The sequence below is a fragment of the Macaca thibetana genome, chromosome X (genome assembly GCF_024542745.1).
Source record: "Macaca thibetana thibetana isolate TM-01 chromosome X, ASM2454274v1, whole genome shotgun sequence".
Lineage (NCBI taxonomy): Eukaryota > Metazoa > Chordata > Mammalia > Primates > Cercopithecidae > Macaca > Macaca thibetana.
Window position 1 is genome coordinate 14,154,165 of NC_065598.1, and position 26,514 is coordinate 14,180,678.

General features: G+C 37.7%; 1 protein-coding gene across 4 annotated transcripts in view; it reads left to right on the forward strand.

Annotated features, from left to right (window-relative positions):
• Window positions 1–26,514, forward strand: part of GLRA2 (glycine receptor alpha 2) — a 222,265-nt gene that overhangs the window by 70,253 nt on the left and 125,498 nt on the right. For all 4 annotated transcript variants that reach the window (XM_050775257.1, XM_050775255.1, XM_050775256.1 and 1 more), the window contains 3 exons: window positions 6,381–6,463; window positions 9,159–9,296; window positions 11,024–11,238. In XM_050775257.1, the coding sequence (XP_050631214.1) occupies window positions 6,381–6,463; window positions 9,159–9,296; window positions 11,024–11,238 (436 nt within the window). The remainder of the gene's footprint in view (window positions 1–6,380; window positions 6,464–9,158; window positions 9,297–11,023; window positions 11,239–26,514) is intronic.

The following is a 26,514-nucleotide window of genomic DNA, read 5'->3' on the forward strand; positions in this document are numbered from 1 at the left end:
ATGTACTCTGTTCTTTATGACCAGTACCATGAGATTTTCTAAAATTTTTGTTGTGGTTCATTCAACGCATGTTGCAGCCACCTCCCTAACTTCTTTTGAAATTTCTTGGTGGCCTATTTTCCAGACATCAGAGACAGTAACCTGATATGCTGCCATCACCCTGAGTAGAGTTCACTGCCTACTTTTGGCCTTTGCATACTGGCATGTGTTAAAAGGCATGATGGTCTTGGCTTCTTCTCTATCTCACCTAGAAACTGTCCTCCTACCCCTCTTAGCAGCTCTCCCAGTTTCCTAGCCACATCTATCACATTCTTGGTTGCCAGTGGACTGATTTTGGCTTCACTGCCCTGACTTAACCAGTATACCTCTCCATGTGACTGAAGCCCATGATCATCACCCCTAACTTGTACCATTACCCCTAGTCCAATCACTTAGCAGCCTACTTGAGGCTAACTGTCCTACCCTAATGTCGAGAGGCTGAGGGAGGAGAATCGCTTGAACCTGGGAGGTGGAGGTTGCAGTGAGTCGAGATCATCCCATTGCACTCCAGCCTGGGTGACAGAGCGAGATTCCATCTCCAAAGGTGGAAAAAAAAAGAAATAATATTTCCCAAAGGAGTGCTACTGTTACTAATTGTAGACCCCTTTCTTAAAACCTTCACCTTTTTGTCTATCACATTAACAGAAATCAAAGTCATCCCTTGGGATATGCTTAAGTAGTACTCCTTAAAATGTGCTCCAGGACACCAGCATTGGTGTAACCTGGGCTGCTTATCAAGAGGGCCTGATAATCTGCATTCTGACTAAGCCCATCAGACAATGCTTATGCCTACCAGAGACTGAAACCCACTATACTAAAAGATGTTTGATCAGTCAGCCAGCCTAGCAGTGTTTTTGATCCCAGTGATTTCCTAATCTTCCCTCCCTCTCTCCATGTGTGGGTTGTATTAATGATGCACTTTTAACTTGACTTCTAACTTGCCCCCAGGCTAATTTCACTTAAGGTCTAGGTGGGTTAAGATGACACTCCTGTTTGATACTTGATGCATCCTGTCAAATCTCCCTGACACTAGAATGTCACATGGTTCAGAAATTTCAAGGTACAACTGGGAGGAAAGAGTCAACGGATCAACATGGTACAGGAAGGCCTTCCTTATGTTCTCAGTGAAAGAGTGGATAGTGTTCTAGGACATTGGATGACAAAGCCCTGTGGAAGCAATAGATGTCTCACCTATCTGCCCAGATTGCCAAGAAGTTCCTATTTTAAGAAGTGTTCCTTGCACTTAAAGTTTTCCTCATATTCAAGAGGGTAAATTTACCTATAAGAGGAAATCCTTCAAGCTGGTTGCCTTCACTTATAGTTTATAATCACAGAGATGTTGAGCAGGATGGGGATGTTTGTTGGGGGAGGCCCAGAGATTTAGTCAAGATCAAATAGCTCTTTATGGGTAAGCCAGGTCTATCACCCAGGTTTCTGGGCTGCCGGGAGAGGCCGGAGGAGTTTTTAAAACAACAGGCCATGAGAATTCTGGGTGTCTGAGGAAAAATGAAAGGGGTATCCCTGAGCAGGTACAAGGCAACTAAGGTGTCTATGACCAACTCTGCTGGCTTCATAGACAAAGGAGGATAATAAATTGGTGACAGATTATTTTCCTTTTTTTTTTTTTTTTTTTTTTTTTTTGAGACGGAGTCTCGCTCTATCACCCAGGCTGGAGTGCAGTGGCCGGATCTCAGCTCACTGCAAGCTCCGCCTCCCGGGTTTACGCCATTCTCCTGCCTCAGCCTCCCGAGTAGCTGGGACTACAGGCGCCCGCCACCTTGCCCGGCTAGTTTTTTGTATTTTTTTAGTAGAGACGGGGTTTCACCGTGTTAGCCAGGATGGTCTCGATCTCCTGACCTTGTGATCCGCCCGTCTCGGCCTCCCAAAGTGCTGGGATTACAGGCTTGAGCCACCGCGCCCGGCCTGACAGATTATTTTCCTAAGGAGGAAATGTGAAATGTGGTAGTGTGGGAAATAATAAAGGGAATTTGATGTCGGTTAAAGCTGTATTCAAATCTAACTTTGGTCACTCACTGGTTTTATAAGTTTGGGAACAAAGCTTAAACTCTGTGAGCTTCCTAGAAAGGAAATTAGAAAAACAAAGAAGAAGAAAAAAAAAAAAAAAAAACCACTGAGTTCTCAGCTGAGACAAGATTCAGGGATAGGGTCCTGCTTGTTAGGAATTTATCTCAGTGGGGTCTCCCATGCTGTTAATAGTTTTGACTCCCAAACTGCGGAGCCCCTCTAGGATAGTTAGATCTGCCCCAAAGGCAGCAATAATTGTGTGTGAGACCTCTGCTTCCTGAAGAAATGTGAAAAGGTCGTTTTGCAAAACCATCAAATTCAGCAAGCCTATGATTAGGAATATTAAAGTTGGGTTGTTTCTAATAACAAAGCAATATATAGTTGAATTCTGTGATGTTCTTAACATGCTCTTTTAAGGTGTGTTCATTTTCATTATTATCATTATTTTTAATTTCTTAAAAGTAAACTTTTCAAAACTATAATGAAATTTCCAGATTTTTTGGTTTTGATTCACTGAAACCAATTATCCACATACCATCTAGTTATTTTCATATAATGAACATTTTTTAAAATTTTAATTTTAAGTTTTTGAATTGAAAATTGACAAATTATAGTTTTATATGTTTATGGGGTACAAAGTGATGTTATGATTTATCAATAGAATGTGGAGTTATTAAATCAAGCAAATTAGCATATCCATTCCCTCAAATACTTACTATTTTTTATGGTGAGAACACTTGAAATTTACTCTCTTAGCAATTCTGAAATATATAATGCATTATGATTTACTATTTTCACCATGCTATGCAATATATCTCCAAGAAAGAAAAATCTAGTCCTTCTGTCTAATTGAGGCTTTGTTTCCTTTTGCAGTGCTATTCATAATAGCCAAGTTATGAATGAACATATTTTTGTATGATGAAAATATTTATTTCTTCTTTGAAAAACAGAAAAAAATAGATTCTCATTATGGTAATAACAATTTTAAGCTCATGGAGCCTTTTGAATTTTTTTCACCCTTAATAAGGTGCCAGTTCTGATTTTTTTCTTTTTTACTTTTTTTTGGTTCTTTTATTCTGTCCTCATTTCAAAGAGTTCACGGCATTAATCTCCACAAAATTGTGTTTTCAAAAAAATAAAGTCTTTATGCTGGGAAACAAAAACTAAATATCTGTATATCTATACCTATATCTACACACGAACTCCATAAATGACAACAATTTTTCCTGCCTAAAATGTTATTTTTAAGTCAGTTGTTTAGAACTATAAGCCACGTTTTTTCCTTTAGAGACATGTTTGGGTTCTCAGAATAGCCCACAGAAGGTAGCTAATTTATTTAGCAATGAATGTGAAATGCTATATGTTTGTGACAAATTTTTAATAATCATATGATTATAATAGCAAAAAATTACTGAACAAAATGGAATTTTATAATTTTACTTTTCAGTTATTGTTTGAAGAAAGGCACATCTAATTACATGAAGATGGGAAAGCTGTTATAAATAGTTTTTATGGACATTTTCAAATAATTTATACTTCTCAATTCAGATAATGCAAGATAAAGAATAAAAACAAAATATGAATCATCCCACTAACCAAAAATATCTAATCTTAATATAATGGTGTGTTTATTTCCAAGATTTAAAACATGTTTTCACATTACACTGTTTTATATCTTTATTTTTCCAATCATTATATTTTAATAATTTTGATGATTGTCAGCATGGATTCTTTGTCTAATATGACTTCAAATCGCAACCCTTTCCTTTCTTTAAAATACACGTGTTAAATTTTGTTTCGTTTGCTAGATTGTAAAAATGAACAGAGAAAGGAAAGATAAAGCAACCAGGAAGGCAGAGCAAGAATGAGCATGACAGCAAAGGAGAGTTTAGGCAACAGTGTGAGATTTCGTGGGGTCTTTGGATATAAAAGGTGTTTGAGATACGATGAACAGAATTTGAAGCAGTCAACTTTAGAAAAATAGGGATTGTAGTATTAGGATCAAATGAGAATAAGCATCATCTTACCTACCTCATCATTTGGTTGATGACAAAACAAATGTTTAGCAAGTTTAAGGTCTTGTTTGGGGGAAGAGATAGTTAGAGGCAGTGCTAGGAAGGGAACCAAGATTTACTAATTCTCAATCCTAACTTCCTTCCTTGAATCTTGGAGATATAGAAAAATGGGAGAGCAAGAGGTGTGCATCATTCCCTTGAGGATTAAAAAGGGATATGGTGGAAATGAGATGGTAGCTCAACGAATATCCTGATATAAGGATCAGCCAGAGCTGACTGGAGTTCAAAAAAAAATTAAGGAAAGAGGAAAGTGGAGCAGAGTAACCCTTACTGGGTGCAGAGAGCTGAAGACTATGTACAAACCATCGTTTGTTTGTTTGTTTTGTAAGATAATGAGTAGTTTGTTTTTCCTTTTTTTTTCTTTTTAAATTTTTTATTTCCATAGGTTTTTGGGGGAAAGGTGGCATTTGGTTACCTGACTGAGTTCTTTAGTGGTGATTTGTGAGATTTTGGTGCACCCAGCACCTGAGCAGTATACACTGAACCCAATTTGTAATCTTTTATCCCTCACCTCCCTCCCACCCTTTCCCCTTGCATCCCCAAAGTCCATTGTGTCATTCTTATGCCTTTGCATCCTCATAGCTTAGCTCCCACTTACGAGTGAGAACATATGATATTTGGTTTTCCATTCCTGAGTTACCTCACTTAGAATAATGGTCTCCAATCCCATCCAGGTTGCTGTGAATGACATTAATTCATTCCTTTTTATGGCTGAGTAGTATTCCATCATATATATGTACCACAGTTTCTTTATCCACTTGTTGATTGATGGGCATTTGGGCTGGTTCCACATTTTTGCAATTGCGAATTGTACTGCTATAAACATGTGTGTGCAAATATCTTTTTCATATAATAACTTCTTTTTCTCTGGGTGGATACCCAGTAGTGGGATTGCTGGAACAAATAATAGTTCTACTTATCTTTCTTTAAGGAATCTCCACACTGTTTTCCATAGTGGTTGTACTAGTTTACATTCCCTGTAGAAAGGTTCCCTTTTCACCACATCCATGCCAACATCTATTTTTTTTAATTTTTATTTTTGATTATAGCCATTCTTGCAGGAGTAAGGTGATATTGCATTGTGGTTTTCATTTGCATTATCCTGATCATTAGTGATGTTGAGCATTTTTTATGTTTGTTGTCCATTTGTATATCTTCTTTTGAGAATATTCATGTCCATAGCCCAGTTTTTGATGGGATTGTTTTTTTTTTTTTGGCTAATTTGTTTGAGTTTATTGTAGATTCTGGATATTAGTCCTTTGTCAGATGTATAGATTGTGAAGATTTCCTCCCACTCTGTGGGTTGCCTGTTTACTATGCTGACTGTTCCTTTTGCCATGCAAAATAAACAAAAACATAAAGTAGGAGGAGGACACCCTATTCAACAAATGGTGCTGGGATAATTGGCAAGCCACATGTAGGAGAATGAAACTGGATCCTCATCTTTCACCTTATACAAAAATCAATTCAAGATGGATCAAGGACTAAAATCTAAGACCTAAAACTATAAATATTCTAGAAGATAACATTGGAAAAACCCTTCTAGATATTGGCTTAGGCAAGGATTTCATGACTGAGAACCCAAAAACAAATGCAATAAAAACAAAGATAAATACGTGGGACTTAATTAAATAAACCATCATCTTTAAATGGGTTTTTCTAGCTCAAGAACTACTTGCTCCAGAATTATCAAAATTCTAGAATAAATGCTAAAATATACTGTTAACCTATCCATGTAGTAAATGAGAAGACTGTGGAGTTAAGCATTTGCCCATTTGATGTAAGAAGAACTAGCACTTACCATGATCAATTACACTTATTACATCATTTCTGTCCTTGAAGCAAAGTCCAAGGTATAATTCTAAAATAGTATAAACTTTATATCTTTTGGACATTAGTGTGGGTAAGAGTCTATTGTTCTTGTTAAGTTATATCTCAGTGGTCTTGTTTATTCTAGTACAAAGCTGAGAACAGCACCATTTTTGGGGAAGGAGGGAGAATCAGAGGCTGGAAGATGAAAAATAGAGTAAGAGGTTATGGTGAAATACTACAATATTTTTAAAAAATTATCAATGACTGTTCTTCATTTTGAAAACAAAAAGCACTGCCCTGATTTGGAGCTTAGATTTCATTATTTGAATCAATGTCACTTTTCTTAATGCCAAGTGTCTTTTGTTTGTTTCTCAACAAGTGGACTTCATAGATTTAAAAATGGTTTTTAATTTTTTTTTGTTTGTTAAGACTCACCTTGACCCTATCCTGTCCCATGGACTTGAAGAACTTTCCGATGGATGTCCAGACCTGTACAATGCAGCTGGAGAGTTGTAAGTCACCACTGTTGAAATGACTCCCTGCTTGTTTTAACCAATGACCTGGTTCTTTCAGTATGTAATTAAAGAGAAAGGACCCTTATGACTCATTCCCTATATACTGACCAACCCCCAACATCCTAATGGAAAGACAAACCAAAGTGTGTGTGTGTCATACAAAATCTCATTATCAATACAGCATAGACAACCTTTCAAAGTAAAATGCCAAATAACTTTCCTTTGTCCCCCCCACGCCGCAAAATAGCCTGATTTAGTAAGCTTTTCATTGAAATGAAAATGTCTCCTGGGAAAATTAAAATTATTAGTCATTAAATTTTTATAGTGAATCACTCTTTAATCAGAAAATTGAGTTTCTTTCCATCTTATGCCCGTATAGACCATCACCCCAAAAGGAATTCTGGCAGGATGGGATAATTGCTTTGAGAACAAGACATAACGACCTTGGGCAGAGGAGGATGTAAGAATGAGGAGCATGAGATGAGATGGAATTAGAATAAGAGGCATTTCTCTTAGATAAGCAGTGGATACACAAAAGCATGGTGAAGCAAGTAGAAAACCCCCCATCTACTTTGTCCCCTTTATTACCTAACCCTGATGCCACTAAAATCTTTGACATGTGTCACCATAAGTTGCTGATGCCTCCAAGGTAACAGGATTTTCAGTTAAGAAACATGAATTTCTTTCTGGCTTGGTCGATCAGTTTGTTTGTAAAATGCAGAGAATAAGAAGTGCCCGTGACCTACATGGATGTTAGGAGATTTAATGAGGCAGGGGCAAGGAAATACTTTTAACTTCTTGGCTTAGAAAAATAATATGTGTAAAAAGACATCTATTATTTAAAAAGAGGTAGTGACAGGGTTGGTTTCATTCTGATCATTTAAAATCACTATGGATTTTCCTTGAAACATCCCAGAGAAATAAACAAAATGATGAAACCTCTTTAAGAAGTTGTCATAGATAAAATGAAAATTTCTGATTCAAAATAGGCCTTATATACTTTTTTCCTTATCGCTCCTTCTCTTGAGAAGAAAGCTGAGAAAAACATTTTCTTACATAATGATTCCTTCTTTCTATTTTCTCTACTGCTCCAAAATCTCCCGACTCAACCCAGCACTTTTATTTTTTCTGTAAAACAGTAGCCGTAGCTGTCAACTGATGCTCATCCAAGGCTTAGAAAATTTGGATTAGTAAATAAGCTCAGTCCTGGCATGAATAATGAAATCAAAGAAACATCATGTTTACCACTAACTTTGGATGTGAAGGGTGGGAATTATAATTTTTTTTCCTTTTCTATCCCATTATTACTTTCTTCATCCCTACCTCTTTACCTCTGCTGTCTTCCCCATGCTGAGGCTTCAGGGTGACTGACAAGAACTTTTATTGTGGTGGCCAATGAGAAGCTTAACAGACAAGAACATGGGGTATTTTGTGAGCTTAGAGTACTATTTGCTGGAGGTTTCCAAGGTGTACCCATACAGATAGGGTTTGCCATTCTCTTTGAGGATCATCAGTGCTTGTATAGGGCCTCTTTGTATCTCCTTGCTTTAAATGTTGTTGTTCTTTTTTTTGGGGGGGGGCTTTATGTTGAAAAGGTAGTCCTTTTCAACATAAAGAAACAGGAAAGTAGATTACAATTAAACTTGCCATTGATTTCTGGGTAGCTTTGGTGAGTCACTATCTTGCAGTAAATAAGAATAAGAATCCATACACTTAAAAAAACCATGCTGAGGTTTTTGACCAGCCAAGACCTCACATAACATCCCCTGTCCTCATCACTCTTATTTGAAAAGTTCAAATATTACAAACAAGGGGAGAAGGTAGAGAAATGGTGCATGAAAGAAGAGTAGGCTTCATTTCTAGGGTAGAGAAAGATCCAGAAACAATTGACAGATGATGACCTAGCTAGCAGGAGCCTGGAGACTAAGAGCTAACTTTGGATTACCAAACTGATAACAATCTTATTTTGGATGATTTGAGTCATATAACAATATGATTTTTCATAATAGGTAATCTGTTTTACTTCATATTAATAATTATGATGAGTGGGCCCATTTAGCAAGACACTAGCACAAATGAATATTCTTAATTTGCATATCCCACAATTTCCTCTTAGGTTACCTGCCAATAGTCTTCCCCATTTGCTAAAGTAGAAGGACTTTAACATAAGCTTTCTGAATGCAAAGCTAATAGACCCTAGGAGGAGGGCCAAGTCTGCAATGGGAATGTTTTAGGCAGGCCCGTGATGAATTGATTCTCATTTAAAAAAAGAATGGTTTTCATTTGAAGTACTAAGACTGGCACTGTGGATTGGATTGTCTTATTGAATTGCCAAAGCCTCAGCTCTTGCAAGTAAAGACAATCTTCAAAGGATTCTTATGTTTGTTTACTTGTTTGTTCTTCAGAAAGAGTTAGTGAATAAAAAGGCAGAAATCAATAAACTTTTTAGATTCCATTCTTTCATTACACAGAAAAAAAATCCACCCATAAGTAGCTTTCTGTCTTAAATTTCTTTGGCTCCAATGACACAGAGTTGTAGTGATGATTGCAGCTCTTTTATTAAGAATGCTGTTGAATTGACTGAGCATATGTCCGCTTTAGATGGTTTCCTTGTTTGTTTCTTTACATGGGTAGACTTTCAAGCTTTCTTGGAAAGCCATATTCAATTTTCACTATGATTTCTTTACCTCAGTTGGGTACACGATGAATGACCTGATATTTGAGTGGTTAAGCGATGGTCCAGTGCAAGTTGCTGAAGGATTAACCCTGCCCCAGTTTATTTTGAAAGAAGAGAAGGAACTTGGCTACTGCACAAAGCACTACAACACTGGTAAGTGATTTTTTTTTTTTTTTTTTTTTTTTTTTTTTTTTAGCTGTTAAACACAAGTGAGCTCCATTTGCAGCTTGGCGTATATATCTCGTTACTTTAATTGCTGCATATTTACCAGGCAAATAGACCTATGTGGCATGGACCTGATTTGACTCAAAACTCCCTCAACAGATAAGATTCCCATACTCTCTGGAATAGGTCAGCAAACACAAGAGGTAATTTCTCCAGAACATAGAGAGAAGGAGAGAGGATTTAGGATCTTTTGCTGTTCCCTAGCTGACCATCTGTTGTCAAATGAGTCTGGGGAAAGGTGTAGAAAACCTCATTAGTGGTGCAGAAAACATGAATTCTGGCTCCTTTCTGGCATCCGCTCTTGCCATTGGATGCTTAGGTAAATTTGCACCCTCTGCCTTACTGTCTTAGTGCCTAGTGGAAAAGAGGGACAATAACACAGGTCTTTGTAAACCCAGAAATAGAGCTGTTGTGTTCTTCAGTCCTAGATAGTAATAGAAATTTGGATGAAAGTCAGCTGGCAGGAATTCAGCTGGCTCTAAAGTCATGTGTTATCAATAGTACTGACAGACACATGGGGTTGGGGGACAGGTGGTGGAGGAAGAACTTGAGGTGGTAGCAACAAATAGGCATCTGTTGTTTTCTGGAAGATTTTACCTGTCCAGAAAAGTTGATGGTTTTTCCCAAGAAAAACCATGGTGTTCAGTACCATGCAAGTTGATCATGGAGAGACAATCAAGACATGATGGTTTGTCCAGTAACTGATCTAGGTCCCTTGCTGGGGAAAACAGTTTATGCACACTTGTTCCAGCAGCCAACGGTGATACTTATGAAGTAACCAAAACCTGATTCCAAGGATTTTTTTTTTTCTGACCAAGGATTCAACCCGATGTCTTGTAATCTGTATGGAATAAGCAAAATTACCTTCTGGGGTTCTAACTCCAAGTCAATTAAGGAGAAAAAAAGTGGGAAGAGGTAGAAATATCTATCTCTTAAATGTTAAAAGTTTTAATGCCTTTATATGACCTCCTTTTTACAGGGAAAGAAACAATGTACATAGTTCCTAGGCATATGCTAAATGTACTGAAGCAATTACCCAGAAGGCTAGGAAATTTTTACAATGACTAGATTATACACTGGCTTATACAAATGTACATTTTTCTCTTGCCATTAATAACACAATGATAGATACACAGTTCTTTAAATACTTTGTAGTTTTATGTAAACTGTACTTCTTTGGAGGAAATGGCTTCAACTATTATACAGTGTATGTCATGTGTTACATATTATATGCCATATAGTATATGCTATTAATAGAATATACTATATATTACATATTATAACCACACAAAATTTGAATATTTTATTTCCACTGGTAATTTTCTGTCAGTCTTGTAAATTCTGAAGCTCTGTCTAAAACAATCAAGCTGCAGCAAGCACAGATTTTAAAAATTAAATATGCCTATGGTTTTGGTCCAGTGACTCTTTAGATCACACATTCTCACACTATTATTATCACTATTATTCCACGGTAATTATTTCTATTACTGGTTCAGTTGGAGAAGAGTTGAATTGGTTATGTAGGGTGAACATTTTGTGCAATCTTCCAAATCCATCTGCAGTAGTCTTTTTTTTTTTTTTTTAAACAACGTGGGATAGCGGAATTGGAAATATAAATTCAGACTGGACTTTAAATGATCATTTACTCCTTCTAGGAAAGTTTACCTGCATTGAGGTCAAGTTTCATCTGGAACGCCAAATGGGATATTATTTGATCCAGATGTATATCCCAAGCCTGCTTATAGTAATTTTGTCCTGGGTTTCCTTTTGGATAAACATGGACGCAGCCCCTGCCAGGGTCGCACTGGGCATCACCACCGTCTTAACGATGACCACCCAGAGTTCAGGCTCCAGGGCATCTCTGCCAAAGGTAAGAAATCTTGCTTGATAACAGATTACATGAAAGGTTCCCAAAGGTCTTGTGGGCTGGAGAGTTCTGTGAGGACAGAAATGTTGGCCACTCTATGACACTGTCGTAGATAGGAATGCAATAAGAGGACAAAAAGCTGAGTTTGAGAGAATTGGGGATCTGGGAACATGGGGAACCCTCAAAATCATATCATTTAGAGGAAAGGGAAATTAGTATTGAGAGTGAAGAGAAATGAGTAGAGGCAGAAACATGGCTTAGAGATTCTAGAAAGCCCTTGAGTGCTTTTGACCTCAGTTGTTTATGAGCCATGAAGCTTGCAAGAATTGGAGTAAGACTGATGCAATTTAGGCCATATTTTCAAGTATTTATTGGTGAAACTATTGCAATTCATATGTTCAATGAAGTCATTTATAGTAATAAAAATTTGAATTAGGCTCCTGGAAATTTACACAGAAGAGCCATATCAATGAATATATGAAAGAAATTAATGTACAGTATTAGGGTGCAGCAATCTGATATATGAAACATTGCTATGCCTTAATTTCCTTTAATGGCTGATATGCTACTATTTTTGAGTGACACAGTTACCTAGAGAAGGAACAGTAGAGTCATCCAAAATGGTGAAAATTCCTAGAAATGTGGCATGGTGACAGAGGAGTGTGGGATCGATATCAGGGACATATAGACATTTTGTAGCACCTCAAATAATAATCCATAAGTGGCTGTGTAATCTATTTTTATAAAAAGCAGGCCATCTGCATTTGTAAATATTGCTTAAGTAATGATAAATGTCCCACTTTTGAAATGCTCTAGCATCCCATAAGTGTGCCTTTGTGTGCTTCCCCATTCCACTGAGTACAATGAGCCATTGGCTTCAATTTTCCAGAATATGAGTTCAATTTAGGATTCAGTGTACATTGTCTCATACTGGTTGAGCAGTCTCTCCAAAATGCATTTCAGGAAAATAACAAAGATGTAATCCCATATATTTTTGCTGGCTTGAGTTTATGTTTGGTTGTGCTGAATTTGACATAATGAGAAATGTTAGACCATGTTCCACATTATTTCCCATATCTAGAATATAAGATGACATATGGAGGAGGTCTGTGGTTATAATAGAGGTGGGCTGAATACTGGAGAAATATTTACACAACTTATTAAGTCCCATGCCTCCAAAGATAAACATTAGGTTTTATATGGTCATGGAGAAAGGAATAGAGATATCTCTAATACTTTTTTATCTTCTAGAGTAACAAATAGTATAATGTACCTGTATTATTTTTCTATTGGAATACAGATGTCAGAAATACAGCTTTTTAAATCTGTATAATCAAAAATCAATTTTACCTAATAGCACTTTTAATCCACTCTGCGCCCCTCCCAAACAGGTCATTTGCTTATTTCTTATTAGTTATTAGCTACTGCCATTACTGCATGCCATGCCATTAAACCTCAGGATGTACAAACATATATTTTACAATTTAATAGACAGCTAAAATACTGGTGACAAATTGTAAGCATATAATGTCAAAATATAAGACATTTAGCCTCCAACTGTTCATTGCTATGAAAAGAGTAGTCATTTATCTTCAAAATGGGAGTTTGAGTTTTTATAAATTTGTTATTCATTTTATAAAGCTGTTATGATTCTGCATCAATGGTCAAAACTATTGCTAAATAAATGTTCACTGATCAGTGATCTTTGTATGTAGAGGCAATCAGGAACTCAGATAAACCAAAAGAGAGTATAATCAAAAATCATTTTATACTTGGCTCTGAACTCATGGTGGTTATCCTTTTGCCACCATTACGTTTATCTTCCTCCATGTACTTTTCTTATGCTGTTATTAAACATGGTTGGCTTTCAACTGACCATGAGGAAATGTAACTTATGTAGATGATGGTGTGAAACAAACATGGGATAAAAAGTGAGTCATGGAAAATAAAAATTGGTCATACAGTTACTTATACATGTGCATTCATGTAAATACTCATTTTAATTTATAAACACTGCAATTCCTGACCAGATGCTCCACTGTGGTGATTGTACAGTTACTGCAGGGCCTCCTTCAATGCCCTGTACAGAGTACACATGCACATTACACTTTAAGATGTTTGTTATAGAAAAGATAGAAAACACAGAAAACATGATTAACGTTAACCAACCATTAAATAACTGTTGTTAAGACTTCGATGTATTTTCTTTCAGTCTTTTTTTCTATGTGCATTTATGGGCAAGCCCACTCACATGCACACACAGAAAACTGAGATCAAACTTTTACACCATCTTAGATATTTAGCGTTTTCTTTTTTGCTTTTGTAAGTATAATAATTATAAGTACATTTGCATAAGAGTGTTTGTAGCCCACTGTGTTCTAGATAACGTATATATAGTTTTTAATTTTTAAAAACTTTCAATGAGAAAAAGGAAGGGACTGAGCATGTTTAGAGTGAATGAGGGAAGATCTATGAGAAGATATTTGATGGGATATATGTTCTATGCAGGCAAGAACTTTGTCTTGTTCATTCTGTTAACTTCAACACCTAGAACAGTATGTGGCTTAGACTAGACAACCAATACATCCTCATTGGATGGATAAATTAATGAACAGCCATGTTCTCCCATGTGAGGCCATGTTGAAGACATTAGGTTGGTGCAAAAGTAATTGTGGCTTTTGTCATTAACAGTAACGGCAAATATCGCAATTACTTTTGTACCAACCTAGTAGATTAGACTTGAAGCAGAATCTGTGGGTAAAAGTTATACAGAAAAGTATTTGAGTTTTAATGTACAGAAGAATCTCATAATAATATGACATGTACTATAAAGGATTGGAATTTTTCTACAGTATGTCTCCCTTTCCAAAAATTCTCAAGCAGACTTTGTGAAGTTAAGAATATATGAACAAATTTACAAGAAAAAAAAAACAACTCCATCAAAAAATAGGCAAAGGACAGAATAGACACTTCTCAAAAGAAGAGATTTATGCAACCAACAGACATATGAAAAAATGCTCATCATCACGGGTCATTAGAGAAATGCAAATGAAAACCACAATGAAATACCATCTCATGCCAGTTAGAATGGCGATCATTAAAAAGTCAGGAAACAACAGGTGCTGGAGAGGTTGTGGAAAAATAGGAATGCTTTTACACTGTTCGTGGGAGTGTAAATTAGTTCAACCATTGTGGAAGACAGTGTGACGATTCCTCAAGGATCTAGAACTGGAAATGCCATTTGACCCAGCGATCCCATTACAGGGCATATACCTAAAGGATTATAAATCATTCTATGATAAAGACACATGCACACGTATGTTTATTGCGGCACTATTCATAATAGCAAAGACTTGGAACCAACCCAAATGTCCATCAGTGATAGACTGGATTAAGAAAATGTGGCACATATACACCATGGAATACTATGCAGCCATAAAAAAGGATGAGTTCATATCCTTTGCAGGGACATGGATAAAGCTGGAAACCATCATTCTCAGCAAACTAACACAGGAACATAAAACCAAACACCACATGTTCTCACTCACAAGTTGGGGTTGAACAATGAGAATACATAGACACAGGGAGGGGAACATCATACACTGGGGCCTGTCGGGGGCTGGGGGGTGGCTAGGGGAGGGATAGTATTAGGAGAAATACCTAGTGTAGATGATGGGTTGATGGGTGCAGCAAACCACCATGGCACGTGTATACCTATGTAACAAAACTGCACGTTCTGCACATGTAACCCAGAACTTAAAGTATAATAATAAAAAAAAAGAACAAAGACATATTTTGAAACATATGCAGGACTTGATCTAAATCTTAGAGCTTTTACTTCACTCAACCTCTCTAAGTTTGTTTCATCATTTCTAAAATGAGAACATGATTATCTACCCCTTAAAAAATTAAATGAGGGTGAGATGAAGCAGTACTTATATAAATTGTTTAGCCCACGTTTTCTACATCGTTGGTATTCAACTCATTCTGGTTATTTTTATTGTTACTGTTCCCTGTACATAATGTAGTAGAAAAGACTGCTCCATTGGATGAGAGGTTATATTAGAAAATGCATAAAGGGCCTTATGAATAGAAGATGTCCTGTTCCTTGGATGACTCACTATTCACTTATAGTTGTACTGTCAATGAGATTAAGGAAAGTTTGTCATATGTGTGTGTGTACATGATACAATTAGTCCTCCATATCTGCAGGTTCTGCATTTGCAGATTCAACAAACCACTGATCAAAAATATTTTTTAAAAAAAGCAAAACAACAATAAAAATAATACAACTAAAATAACCAGTACAGCATAACAACTATACAATATTTGCATTGTATTGGGTATTATAAGTAATCTAGAGATGATTTAAAGTATATGGGAGGATGTGCATAGGTTATATGCAAATAATACTCCATTTTATATAAGGGACTTGAGCATCCACAGATTTTCGTATTTGCAAAGGTCCTAGAACCAATCCCCTGTGAATACCAAGGGACAACTATGTATGTATGGGCAAATACACACGTGTGTGTTTTTTACAGATAGTTGATTAAATGGGTTAAGCTCCAGAGGGTCTGAATAAGATACGACTCAATTTTTCCCCACTCGCTGCCATTAAATACCCCCACTTGGCTATGTCTTCTCTGTCCCTGGAGGATTCTATAGATTCTCAGTACTATACGCTATACTATTACACCTGGAATGTGTATTTTTCAATGTAATAGACAGCTAACATATCAGTGACAAATACCTTAGGATAGTCTATTATCAGACTTTAAAAAAATTATCTAGTCTGAAACAAAACTTCAGTCTCATGTACAATTCAATGCTCTTTTCTTCCCTTGCCGCATGTTCAGGCCTGACTTTTGCCTTGAAAATGTACAGCGACGTGGAGCACATTGTCTGTTCCTTCACAGTTACTCCCCTATATTTCCAACTTCTTTCCTCACTCATGTTGCTGACTTCACCATTGTTGAAGGCTGAGGGTAATGGGAAAGATGGAGGAAAGTCGCATGTGACCGACGCTATGGTATACTATTAGTGCCTTCTCTAATGGCAAGCCCCCAAATGCTGGATTTCTTGCGAGGTGAACTTGAGTTTTTTGGAGTTCCCAGGGCATCCCACATACTACACCATTTCCAGATGAATAATGTACTCTCTGGGTGATGTCTTATCATCTCCCCTTAGCTATCATCTCCTAGCAGCGTATCCCATACAACTTCTTACTCCTCAGGTCCCCTTCCTCAAGAAGATAGCCCTCCTGGTTGACGTGTTTTCCAGATGACTCACATTTAGCTATCTTCCGCACCATTTATTAGGCTTACTAAGAACTTGTGCATTATTGCCTTGCTAAATGACAGAAATGCAACTTAACCAACTGCTAATCTTTCTGCTTTCACCCTACTATCATGGGTATTCCAGCTAACCTACTGCCTTCAAAATTCATTCAGGTAAGAAACAGATATTGGTGTTCACATTTTCATATAAAACCCAAATGACTAAGGACAAATAAGAGATTCTCTTAAGAACTCTGATCCAGGGGTAACTTGTTGGAATTTGAGCAGCTTACCAAATATATGGCGTATGGAAGAGATACCAGTCTCTTCTCCTACAGGGGTAGGTATAAGCCACCTTCTACCCATGTTTAGGAGAATAGGGAGAATGCCACAGCACTGTCCACAACAAATTCCATTACTTCAATTAATGTTTTCAAATGTCTGGTTTTCTCTAGTAATACAGGGTGTTGGATGTTAGAGTCTCTAGACAGCATTTTCTGTCTTCTAGAAAGTACTGTATCTGACATGTATGTGTGCAGTGTCTCCCTTTAGTGTAAGGCTTTACTAAAAATGCTGAGGCAATAGGAATATCCTATTCCCATACTGTTACACATATAAATATACACTCTTAATTTTAGACTTTTATCCCTATGAGGGCAAGGACTTCATTGATCATGGAAATGTGCATGTACCCACCCCTCAGCACAACACCTGGTTCACAGTAGGTGCTCAGTAAAGAGTAAATCAGTGAATAAATGAACAGTGTTGAAAATACTTGTAATCAATGGGTATTCCAGTATAATCCAATTGATGATTCATCCATCCATTTATTTATTCAACTAACACTTATTGAATGTTTTATCTGTGCCATGCATTCTTCCAGGAGTCAAAGATAAAACACAGCCCCGACCCTTAGCGGCTTGTAATCTGCTAGGCCAGAGATAGGCATTTGGAATGGTGATTATTCAACAATGTAGAATATAAAGATATATGAAGTAGGATGCCTAACCTATTAAGTGAAGGAGGGAGGAATGGGTGGGTGAAGAAGGGAGAGAAGAGAGGGGCAGGGAGCAAAGGAAGTAGAGAGAGCAGGAGCAGACTTAGGAAAATGGCCTGAAGGAGGGAGCCTGAGCTGAATCTACGAGGCATATTAAGTAGGTGAAGTAGGAGGAGGTAAAGGGCATTCCAGGCAACGAGGACCTTCTACTCATAATATTTGGGCTACACTTTTAAAATAAGGCTTTCTAGAAGAAAATCTGGGCACATTTTTTTCAAACATGCTTCACACATTTTAAACACGTTTTCAAGTAAGAAATTTGTGTTTATTGATTCCAAGTTAATTTCCTACCCTCCTGCCAACCAATACTTTTTGTGTTTCTGTTCTTGATTTTTTGTTTTTCAGAAGTTCAATCCCTTCTCTAAATACAGGAAAATCAAATACCAGCATGATATGTGTTTCATATCATGATATGTGTTTCATCGGTATCTTCCCCTTTGAAGCTATAAAATTGGTTTTTAAACATACATCTCTGCCAACCCCCAAGAAGCTATTGTGCTGGCAATACTTCTTTTAACCGTTTAGAGCATAAAGCCTCCTAGTGGCAGACTAAAGGCTGCGTGTTGTCTTTCCCACCCTCAGAAAAGTATGAGGATGAATTGAATGGAAGATGGAAGACTGAGACATCCGGCAGGCTTTGCATATGGCGAAACAAGATTAAACGATTATTTTCCTTTACTCCATGTTTGTCATCATAGCTAGATGATTTATAGCCACTCCTAAGTGTGTCTTGAGTCCTCATTTGTGGCTGAAGCCCAGAGACTATAGAAGTGAAAGCAAACACTGAGATAGCTAGAATGACCTAGGTGTGCAGATGACTCTGACAGGTCCAGAACTGTCTGTTTGAAGCGAGGATCCAGAGGCACTGTCTTTCACCATTATTAACTGGGATGGCCTATTTCCTGTATAAGGAAATTTCTCCTTACTTTTCAGCCATCTGGTCAACTAAGACCAGCTGGACCATTTCAAGCAGCTGACAAACCCAGGACATGCTTGGAATTTAAAATGAAAGAGGCCATACATAGTTTTGCCACATTTGGTCTTGCTTTAATCCCCCTACCAGAATGCTTCTAAGTAGAGACTGCACTAAGAGAACTATTAAAACAGTAAGACTGATACCTGTAGGAGTTTTTAAATAAATATTTGTTTGGATATCTGTTTTAGCTCTAAAAAATAAAGATGATTGCTCCTTGAATCAGGCATATTCCCAGCAAATTTGAATGACTTTCCCAGTATTTCTGAAAGAAGCTGGAAACAATAATATTTTGTACATAATCAGGATCTTATGAAGTTCTTGGATAAAGATTAAAAAGTGAGAAAGCCAAGCAAATTGATCTGCAGGCCTGCTTGCTTTAGCCAGATATCTGCATATGTAGACGACTTCATAAACTTTCCCTCCTGACATTTCCCAAGCCACAGCAAATTGAAGAGTCATTGATGTAGTGAGTGTGTGAAAAAAATATGCAAAGAGATGATGTGTGAGAATTCTCTGGGGACGGAGCTGAAGCACCATTGGCACTTTAGTTTAAGAATGTTGTTGGCAGCCTTTTACACGGAAGCTAACAGTGAGAGAAGCTATCCAAGCTATGCTTTTGCTCAAGTCCTGGTGAGGCTCATAAGTCTTTGGGGATGGCATATGGAAATTCAGGATTATTTTGAACTCTTTCTCTTTCCATTTCACTAAAATGGGTAACTATGGGTCCAAATGGCTTGGGTTCTTATAAACACCACACAGTGAGGAAAAAAATGAACTATTGTGGAGTATGCAACATAGTGTCAGGCACTGTTATAATACATGATCACATTACAGACAAGAAGAAACAGAACTTCTGTCCTTAAGAAGACACAAACATAAAATAGAAGATTATAATTCAGTGCAATAAAGGCAGATTTTTTTTACAAAATGGCTGTAATAATTTCCCTCCCTGTATCTACACCCTTGGGTAATAGCTTCCTCTTACACTGACTATAAACTTGTTCATGTGACTTGTCCTGGTCAATGGGACAATGGCAAATGTAGCACAACTAGAGGCTTAAAAAATGCTTGCATGTTGAAGTTAGCTCTCTCCTGCTACTCTTGGGATGCTGTGACCACTACTCTGTGACTAAGACCAGGTTAACTTGTTGAGTGATAAGAGACACATGGCCCAGTTATCTCAACCACCAGGTGAGGCCATGCAAACACATGAGGGTGTCCAGCCACTGCCATGTGGAGCAGAGATGATCCATCCCAGATGAACCCAGCCCAAATAGTTGAACCATAGAATAGTGAACAAATAAATAGCTGTCATTTTAAGCTACTACATCTTGGGGTAGCTTGTTACGCAGCAAAAGTTATGGCTGCTAAGAAGGATCCTTGATCTAGTCTGGAACTTCCTGGAAGAAGGGACATGAGGAAGCACCTGAACTAAATTTTTTTTGAAAATAGATGAAGTTTTTATTTGGACACAAGTTCTTCACACCACCATGTTTTAAATAAAATGACTGATATTAACTTTAGTGTCCTTGGAACAAATCTATAATAAGTATACAGGATAAGAATATAAGAATATCGCCATTTAGTCTGGTGACGTTCTTTCTAATTTCGAAACCACTCTTAAAATTTATCATCTCTTCCAGGAGGCTTCCTCAAATTCTTTGGAAAAGTTTCCTCATAGCTTTCCATAAGAAGAAGCCCCAGTTAGGCAATTGTTGAGTGCCTACCTCTCTTTATAATATTTCTCTCATGGCCCAGGAAGGAGCAGGATGCTGACGATAAACACACCAATTTGAGCACTCACTAACAATTGGGCAAGCTTTCCATTTTTGTACATACCCTTATACTAAATATGCTTATTTCATGAGACAGAATTATGTGTTTGTATATATGCATGATAATGTCATTTATGTAAAGGGTATTATGTTTATGAATTAAACATAGATATAGTATGGTAATGTCATTTATGTAAAGGACATTATGTTTATGACTTAAAATAAATATAGCATAATAGGGAATATTAGCTTTCAGCTGATGCAGTAATTTTCTATTGTAGTGTAGCAAACTTTGCTACTTAAAATACCCATTTATTAGCTTGTAATTCTGTAAGTCAAAAGTCTGTCTTAGCATGACTTCTCTGCCCAGGGCCTTATAAGGCTGAAATCAAAGTGTCAGCTGGGATGAGGTTTTCTCTGGAGGTTCTGAAGAGAAATGTGTTTCCAAGATCATTTTTGTTGCTGGCAGAATTCAGCTCCTTGCAGCAGTAGAGATGAGGCCCCCGTTCCTTGCTGCTGGCTGTGAGCCAGGGGCTGCTCTTAGTTTCTAGAGGCTGTACACATTTATTTACATGACTGTACACATTTCATTACACGTGGTGCCTTCCATTTTCAAGTCAGGAACAGCGCATTAATTCCTTTGTATATTTCAAATCTTTTGACTTCCTCTATACCCAGATTTAAAGGGCCTGTTAATTAGATCACGCACACCTAATAATCTCTATATTTTAAGGTCAACTAATTTGGGATCTTAATTATATCTGTAAAACCCCTCCATAACAGTCTCTAGATTAGTGTTTGATGGAATAACTAGCAGGATTATGCAGAGCCAGGACTGGAAATCTTCGGGACTTGGGATTTAGAATTCTCCCTACCACACCTTTGTACTGGAATACTCTTTAGATAGTCTCCCTGACTCCATTTTGCCTTGTATATTGTATTTTCAACACAACATCCAGAAAACTCCTATTTAGCACCTCCCTGTTGAACATCTTCCTGTAGCTCCCTGTTGAACATCTTTCCGTAGATCCCCATCCCACTCAGAGCAAAAGCCAGTGCCCTCACTATGGTGAACAATGCCATTCATAATCTATCCCCTATTTCCTCTTGACCTCATCTCCCACTAACCTACCCCCTAGCTCACTGCTTCAGGCACACTGACCTTCTTGCTGTTTCCCAAATACAGAGGGCATGTGCTCTGGGCCACTGCAATGACTGTTTTCTGTGACTGGAATATTCTGCCATCAGATAGCCACTTGACTACCTTCTCTACCTTCTCCAAATCTTTATTCAAATCTTATCTTCTCAGCAAAGCCTCATCATTACCACTCTGACCTAGGCTCTCATCAATACCCTGACCTGACTCAACTTTCCAAATTTTTTGTTTCCCCACAGTACCTTATTACCTTATAGCCACACTATCATTTATATCAAACTCTATTACAGATTATGTTTACTGTATATTATCTGTTTCCCTTAGCTTGATTGTAAGCTCCATGAAGGCAAGGTTCTTTATCTGGCTTGCTCCCTTCAGTAGCATCTAGCTCATGGTATATGCTCAATAAATATTTGTTGATTGAATAATGAATGAACATTTACATCTCTAGAGTTGGGTCATTGAGAACTATCCATCTAACCTTTATCTAAGACATGAAAAGAATAAAAGGGAACCTACCCAACCAGGGACCCCCTTTTTTCTACTGGTTATTCTTTACCACAGAGAATCCTGCTGCATATAGTATGTTATTCTAATATAATAACATTTTATAAGTTTCACTTCTCTGATAGTATCAAGTAGTGTTATATTTCTTTTTGATATATATTTCTTATAGAGTAATCTAATCAAAGATATAATAAAATGAAATAGTGGTTTAGATAAGAGGGCATCAAGACAGACTATTTTTACCTCAGCTTTGCTTCCTCAGCACTGTCATAACTAATTTGGAGGTTTCTTGGTGTGCTGACGCAAGCCTCCATTGTCCCTTCTCGCTTCTCCAGTTTGTTAGGATACAGGCTTGTTCTCTGAATTCTGATAAAGCTGTCTAAAGATCTTCTCATCTGGACTCTATACAGCAACTCTGGACCAAAGGTACAACCCCACACTCTTCCACAGGAGCCCAAATGCCAGAAAATTAGCACCCTTTCTTTAGCAAGGACTGAGAAAGGTTTTATTTTCTTTGATCTTAAGGTGTCATTAAAGACTATCTGTGCATTTGAACCTAAGGATTGCTTTGGACTTCATCTATGACTTAAGAGGCCATGAACTCCAATCTGAAACAAACTACAAACTAAAGCAAACCATTTTCCATCCTTCATCACAAAATGGGGACTGGCACTCCAGTTTGCTTTCCAAAAATGACTATACCTTAAAGAAACTGGAATATCAAATATATTCCAGATTACACATGGACTGGTCTCATAAAATCTTAAACTTTTGCGTTAGTAGAGCACGGAGCCTCAGCAATCTTGTTAGGGATGAGAAAACTGATGTTGATGAAGATTAATCCACTTTTCAAGAGCCACTTGAAGTAGATGCCACTTCTTACATGAACCCCTTATGGTTTGCCATTAAGTATAAATGGCCTCCCTTACTTCCATGACACTTTCTTGCTTCCGTGCCACTTTCAATCATTGCATTCTGACATGAGGCTTAGTGATCACGGCCCGTGTGTACTTGCTCTAATGAACTGTACTATAAGTTCCTTTTGGTGAAGGCCGTATGTTGTTCAACTTTGCATGACCCATATGAATTACACAGAAGAGCCCATTAATAGTTATTGGGGAAGTACTGTAAAGAGACAGTGTTCAACGGCTCCTGATTCTCTGTGATCAAAGTAAGAATTAGTGTTGGAGTTTGTCTTAATAAGGAAGGGTCTCTAAAGCAGGGACCTCACACTTTGCTGCACATTAGAATCAGTTGAGGAGATTTCACAGGTTTCCCAGATCCTATCACAGACAAATTAAACCAAACTATCTGGGCATAGGGTCCAGATATCAGCATTTCTTTTTTAAACTAAAAGTTTGCTCTGATTACCTTTTTTTTAATATGTATATACACACACACAAACACATATTCTTTAAGTTCTAGGGTACATGTGCATAACATACAGGTTTGTTACATATGTATACATGTGCCATGTTGGTGTGCTGCACCCATTAACTCATCATTTACATTAGGTGTATCTCCTAATGCTATCCCTCCCTCTGCCCCCCAGGACCCAACAGGCCCCAGTGTGTGATGTTCCCCTTCCTGTGTCCAAGTGATCTCATTGTTCAATTCCCACCTATGAGTGAGAACATGTGGTGTTTGGTTTTCTGTCCTTACGATAGTTTGCTCAGAATGATGGTTTCCAGCTTCACCCATGTCCCTACAAAGGACATGAGCTCATCCTTTTTATGGCTGCATAGTATTCCATGGTGTATATGTGCCACATTTTCTTAATCCAGTCTATCATTGATGGACATTTGGGTTGGTTCCAAGTCTTTGCTATTGTGAATAGTGCTGCAATAAACATATGTGTGCATGTGTCTTTATAGCAGCATGATTTATAATCCTTTGGGTATATGCCCAGTAATGGGATGGCTGGGTCAAATGGTATTTCCAGTTCTAGATCCTTGAGGAATCGCCACACTGTCTTCCACAATGGCTGTACTAGTTTACGCTCCCACCAACAGTGTAAAAGTGTTCCTATTTCTCCACATCCTCTCCAGCACCTGTTATTTCCTGCCTTTTTTTTTTTTTTTTTTTTTTTTTTTTTTTTTTTTGAGACGGAGTCTCACTCTGTCACCCAGGCTAGAGTGCAGTGGCGCGATCTCGGCTTACTGCAAGCTCCACCTCCCGGGTTCACGCCATTCTCCTGCCTCAGCCTCCCGAGTAGCTGGGACTATGGGTGCCTGCCACCTCGCCCAGCTAGTTTTTTGTATTTTTTAGTAGAGATGGGGTTTCACTGTGTTAGCCAGGATGGTCTCTATCTCCTGACCTTGTGATCCGCCCATCTCGGCCTCCCAAAGTGCTGAGATTACAGGCTTGAGCCACCGCGCCTGGCCATTTCCTGACTTTTTAATGATCACCATTCTGACTGGTGTGAGATGGTATCTCATTGTGGTTTTGATTTGCATTTCTCTGATGGCCAGTGATGATGAGCATTTTTTCATGTGTCTATTGGCTGCATAGATATCTTGTTTTGAGAAGTATCTGTTCATATCCTTCGCCCACTTTTTGATGGGGTTGAGTTTTTTCTTGTAAATTAGGTTTTTTTTTTTTTAATAGATTCTGGATATTAGCCTTTTGTCAGATGAGTAGATTGCAAAAATTTTCTCCCATTCTGTAGGTTGCCTGTTCACTCTGATGGTAGTTTCTTCTGTTGTGCAGAAGCTCCTTAGTTTAATTAGATCCCATTTGTCAATTTTGGTTTTTGTTGCCATTGCTTTTGGTGTTTTAGTCATGAAGTCCTTGGCCATGTCTGTGTCCTCAGTGGTATTGCCTAGGTTTTCTTCTTGGGTTTTTATGGTTTTAGGTCTAACATTTAAGTCTTTAATCCATCGTGAATTAATTTTTTTATAAGGTGTAAGGAAGGGATCCAGTTTCAGCTTTCTAGATATGGCTAGCTAGTTTTCCCTGCACCATTTATTAAATACACCCTAGTTTTAGGTCTAACATTTAAGTATTTAATCCATCTTGAATTAATTTTTGTATAAGGTATAAGGAAGGGATCCAGTTTCAGCTTTCTACATATGGCTAGCTAGTTTTCCCAACACCATTTATTAAAAAGGGAATCCTTTCCCCATTTCTTGTTTTTGTTAGGTTTGTCAAAGATCAGATGGTTATAGATGTGTGGTATTATTTCTGAGGGCTCTGTTCTGTTCCATTGGTCTATATCTCTGTTTTGGTACCAGTACCATCCTGTTTTGGTTACTATAGCCTTGTAGTATAGTTTGAAGTCAGGTAGCATGATGCCTGCAGCCTTATTCTGTTTGCTTAGGATTCTCTTGGCAATGCAGGCTCTTTTTTGGTTCCATATGAACTTTAGATTTTTCCAATTCTGTGAAGAAAGTCATTGCTAACTTGATGGGGATGGCATTGAATCTATAAATTACCTTGTGCAGTATGGCCGTTTTCACGATACTGATTCTTCCTATCCATGAGCATGGAATATTCTTCTATTTGTTTGTGTCCTCTTACTTCGTTGAGCAATGGTTTGTAGTTCTCCTTGAAGAGGTCCTTCACATCCCTTGTAAGTTGGATTCCTACGTATTTTATTCTCTTTGAAGCTATTGTGAATGGGAGTTCACTCATGATTTGGTTCTCTGTTTGTTATTGGTGTATAGGAATGCTTGTGATTTTTGCACATTGAGTTTGTATCCTGAAACTTTGCTGAAGTTGCTTATCAGCTTAAGGAGATTCTGGGCTGAGACGATGGGGTTTTCTAAATATACAATCATGTCATCTGCAAACAGGAACAATTTGACTTCCTCTTTTCCTAATAGAATACCCTTTATTTCTTTCTGCCTGATTGCCCTGGCCAGAACTTCCAGCACTATGTTGAATAGGAGTGGTGAGAGAGGGCATCCCTGTCTTATGCCAGTTTTCAAAGGGAATCCTTCCAGTTTTTGCCCATTCAGTATGATATTGGCTGTGCGTTTGTCATAAATAGCTCTTATTATTTTGAGATACGTCCCATCAATACCTAGTTTATTGAGAGTTCTTACCATGAAGCACTGTTGAATTTTGTCAAAGGTCTTTTCTGCATCTATTGAGATAATCATGTGTTTTTTGTCTTTGGTTCTGTTTATATGATGGATTACATTTATTGATTTGTGTATGTTGAACCAGCCTTGCATCCCAGGGATGAAGCCCACTTGATCGTGGTGGATAAGCTTTTTGATGTGCTGCTGGATTCAATTTGGCAGTATTTTATTGAGGATTTTTGCATTGATGATCATCAGGGATATTGGTCCAAAATTCTCTTGTTTTTGTTGTGTCTCTGCCAGGCTTTGGTATCAGGATGATGCTGGCCTCATCAATTGAGTTAGGGAGAATTCCCTCTTTTTCAATTGATAGGAATAATTTCAGAAGCAATGGTACCAGCTCCTCTTTGTACCTCTGGTAGAATTTGGCTGTGAATCCGTAAGGTCCTGGACTTTTTTTGCTTGGTAGATAATGAATTATTGCCTCAATTTCAGAGCCTGTTA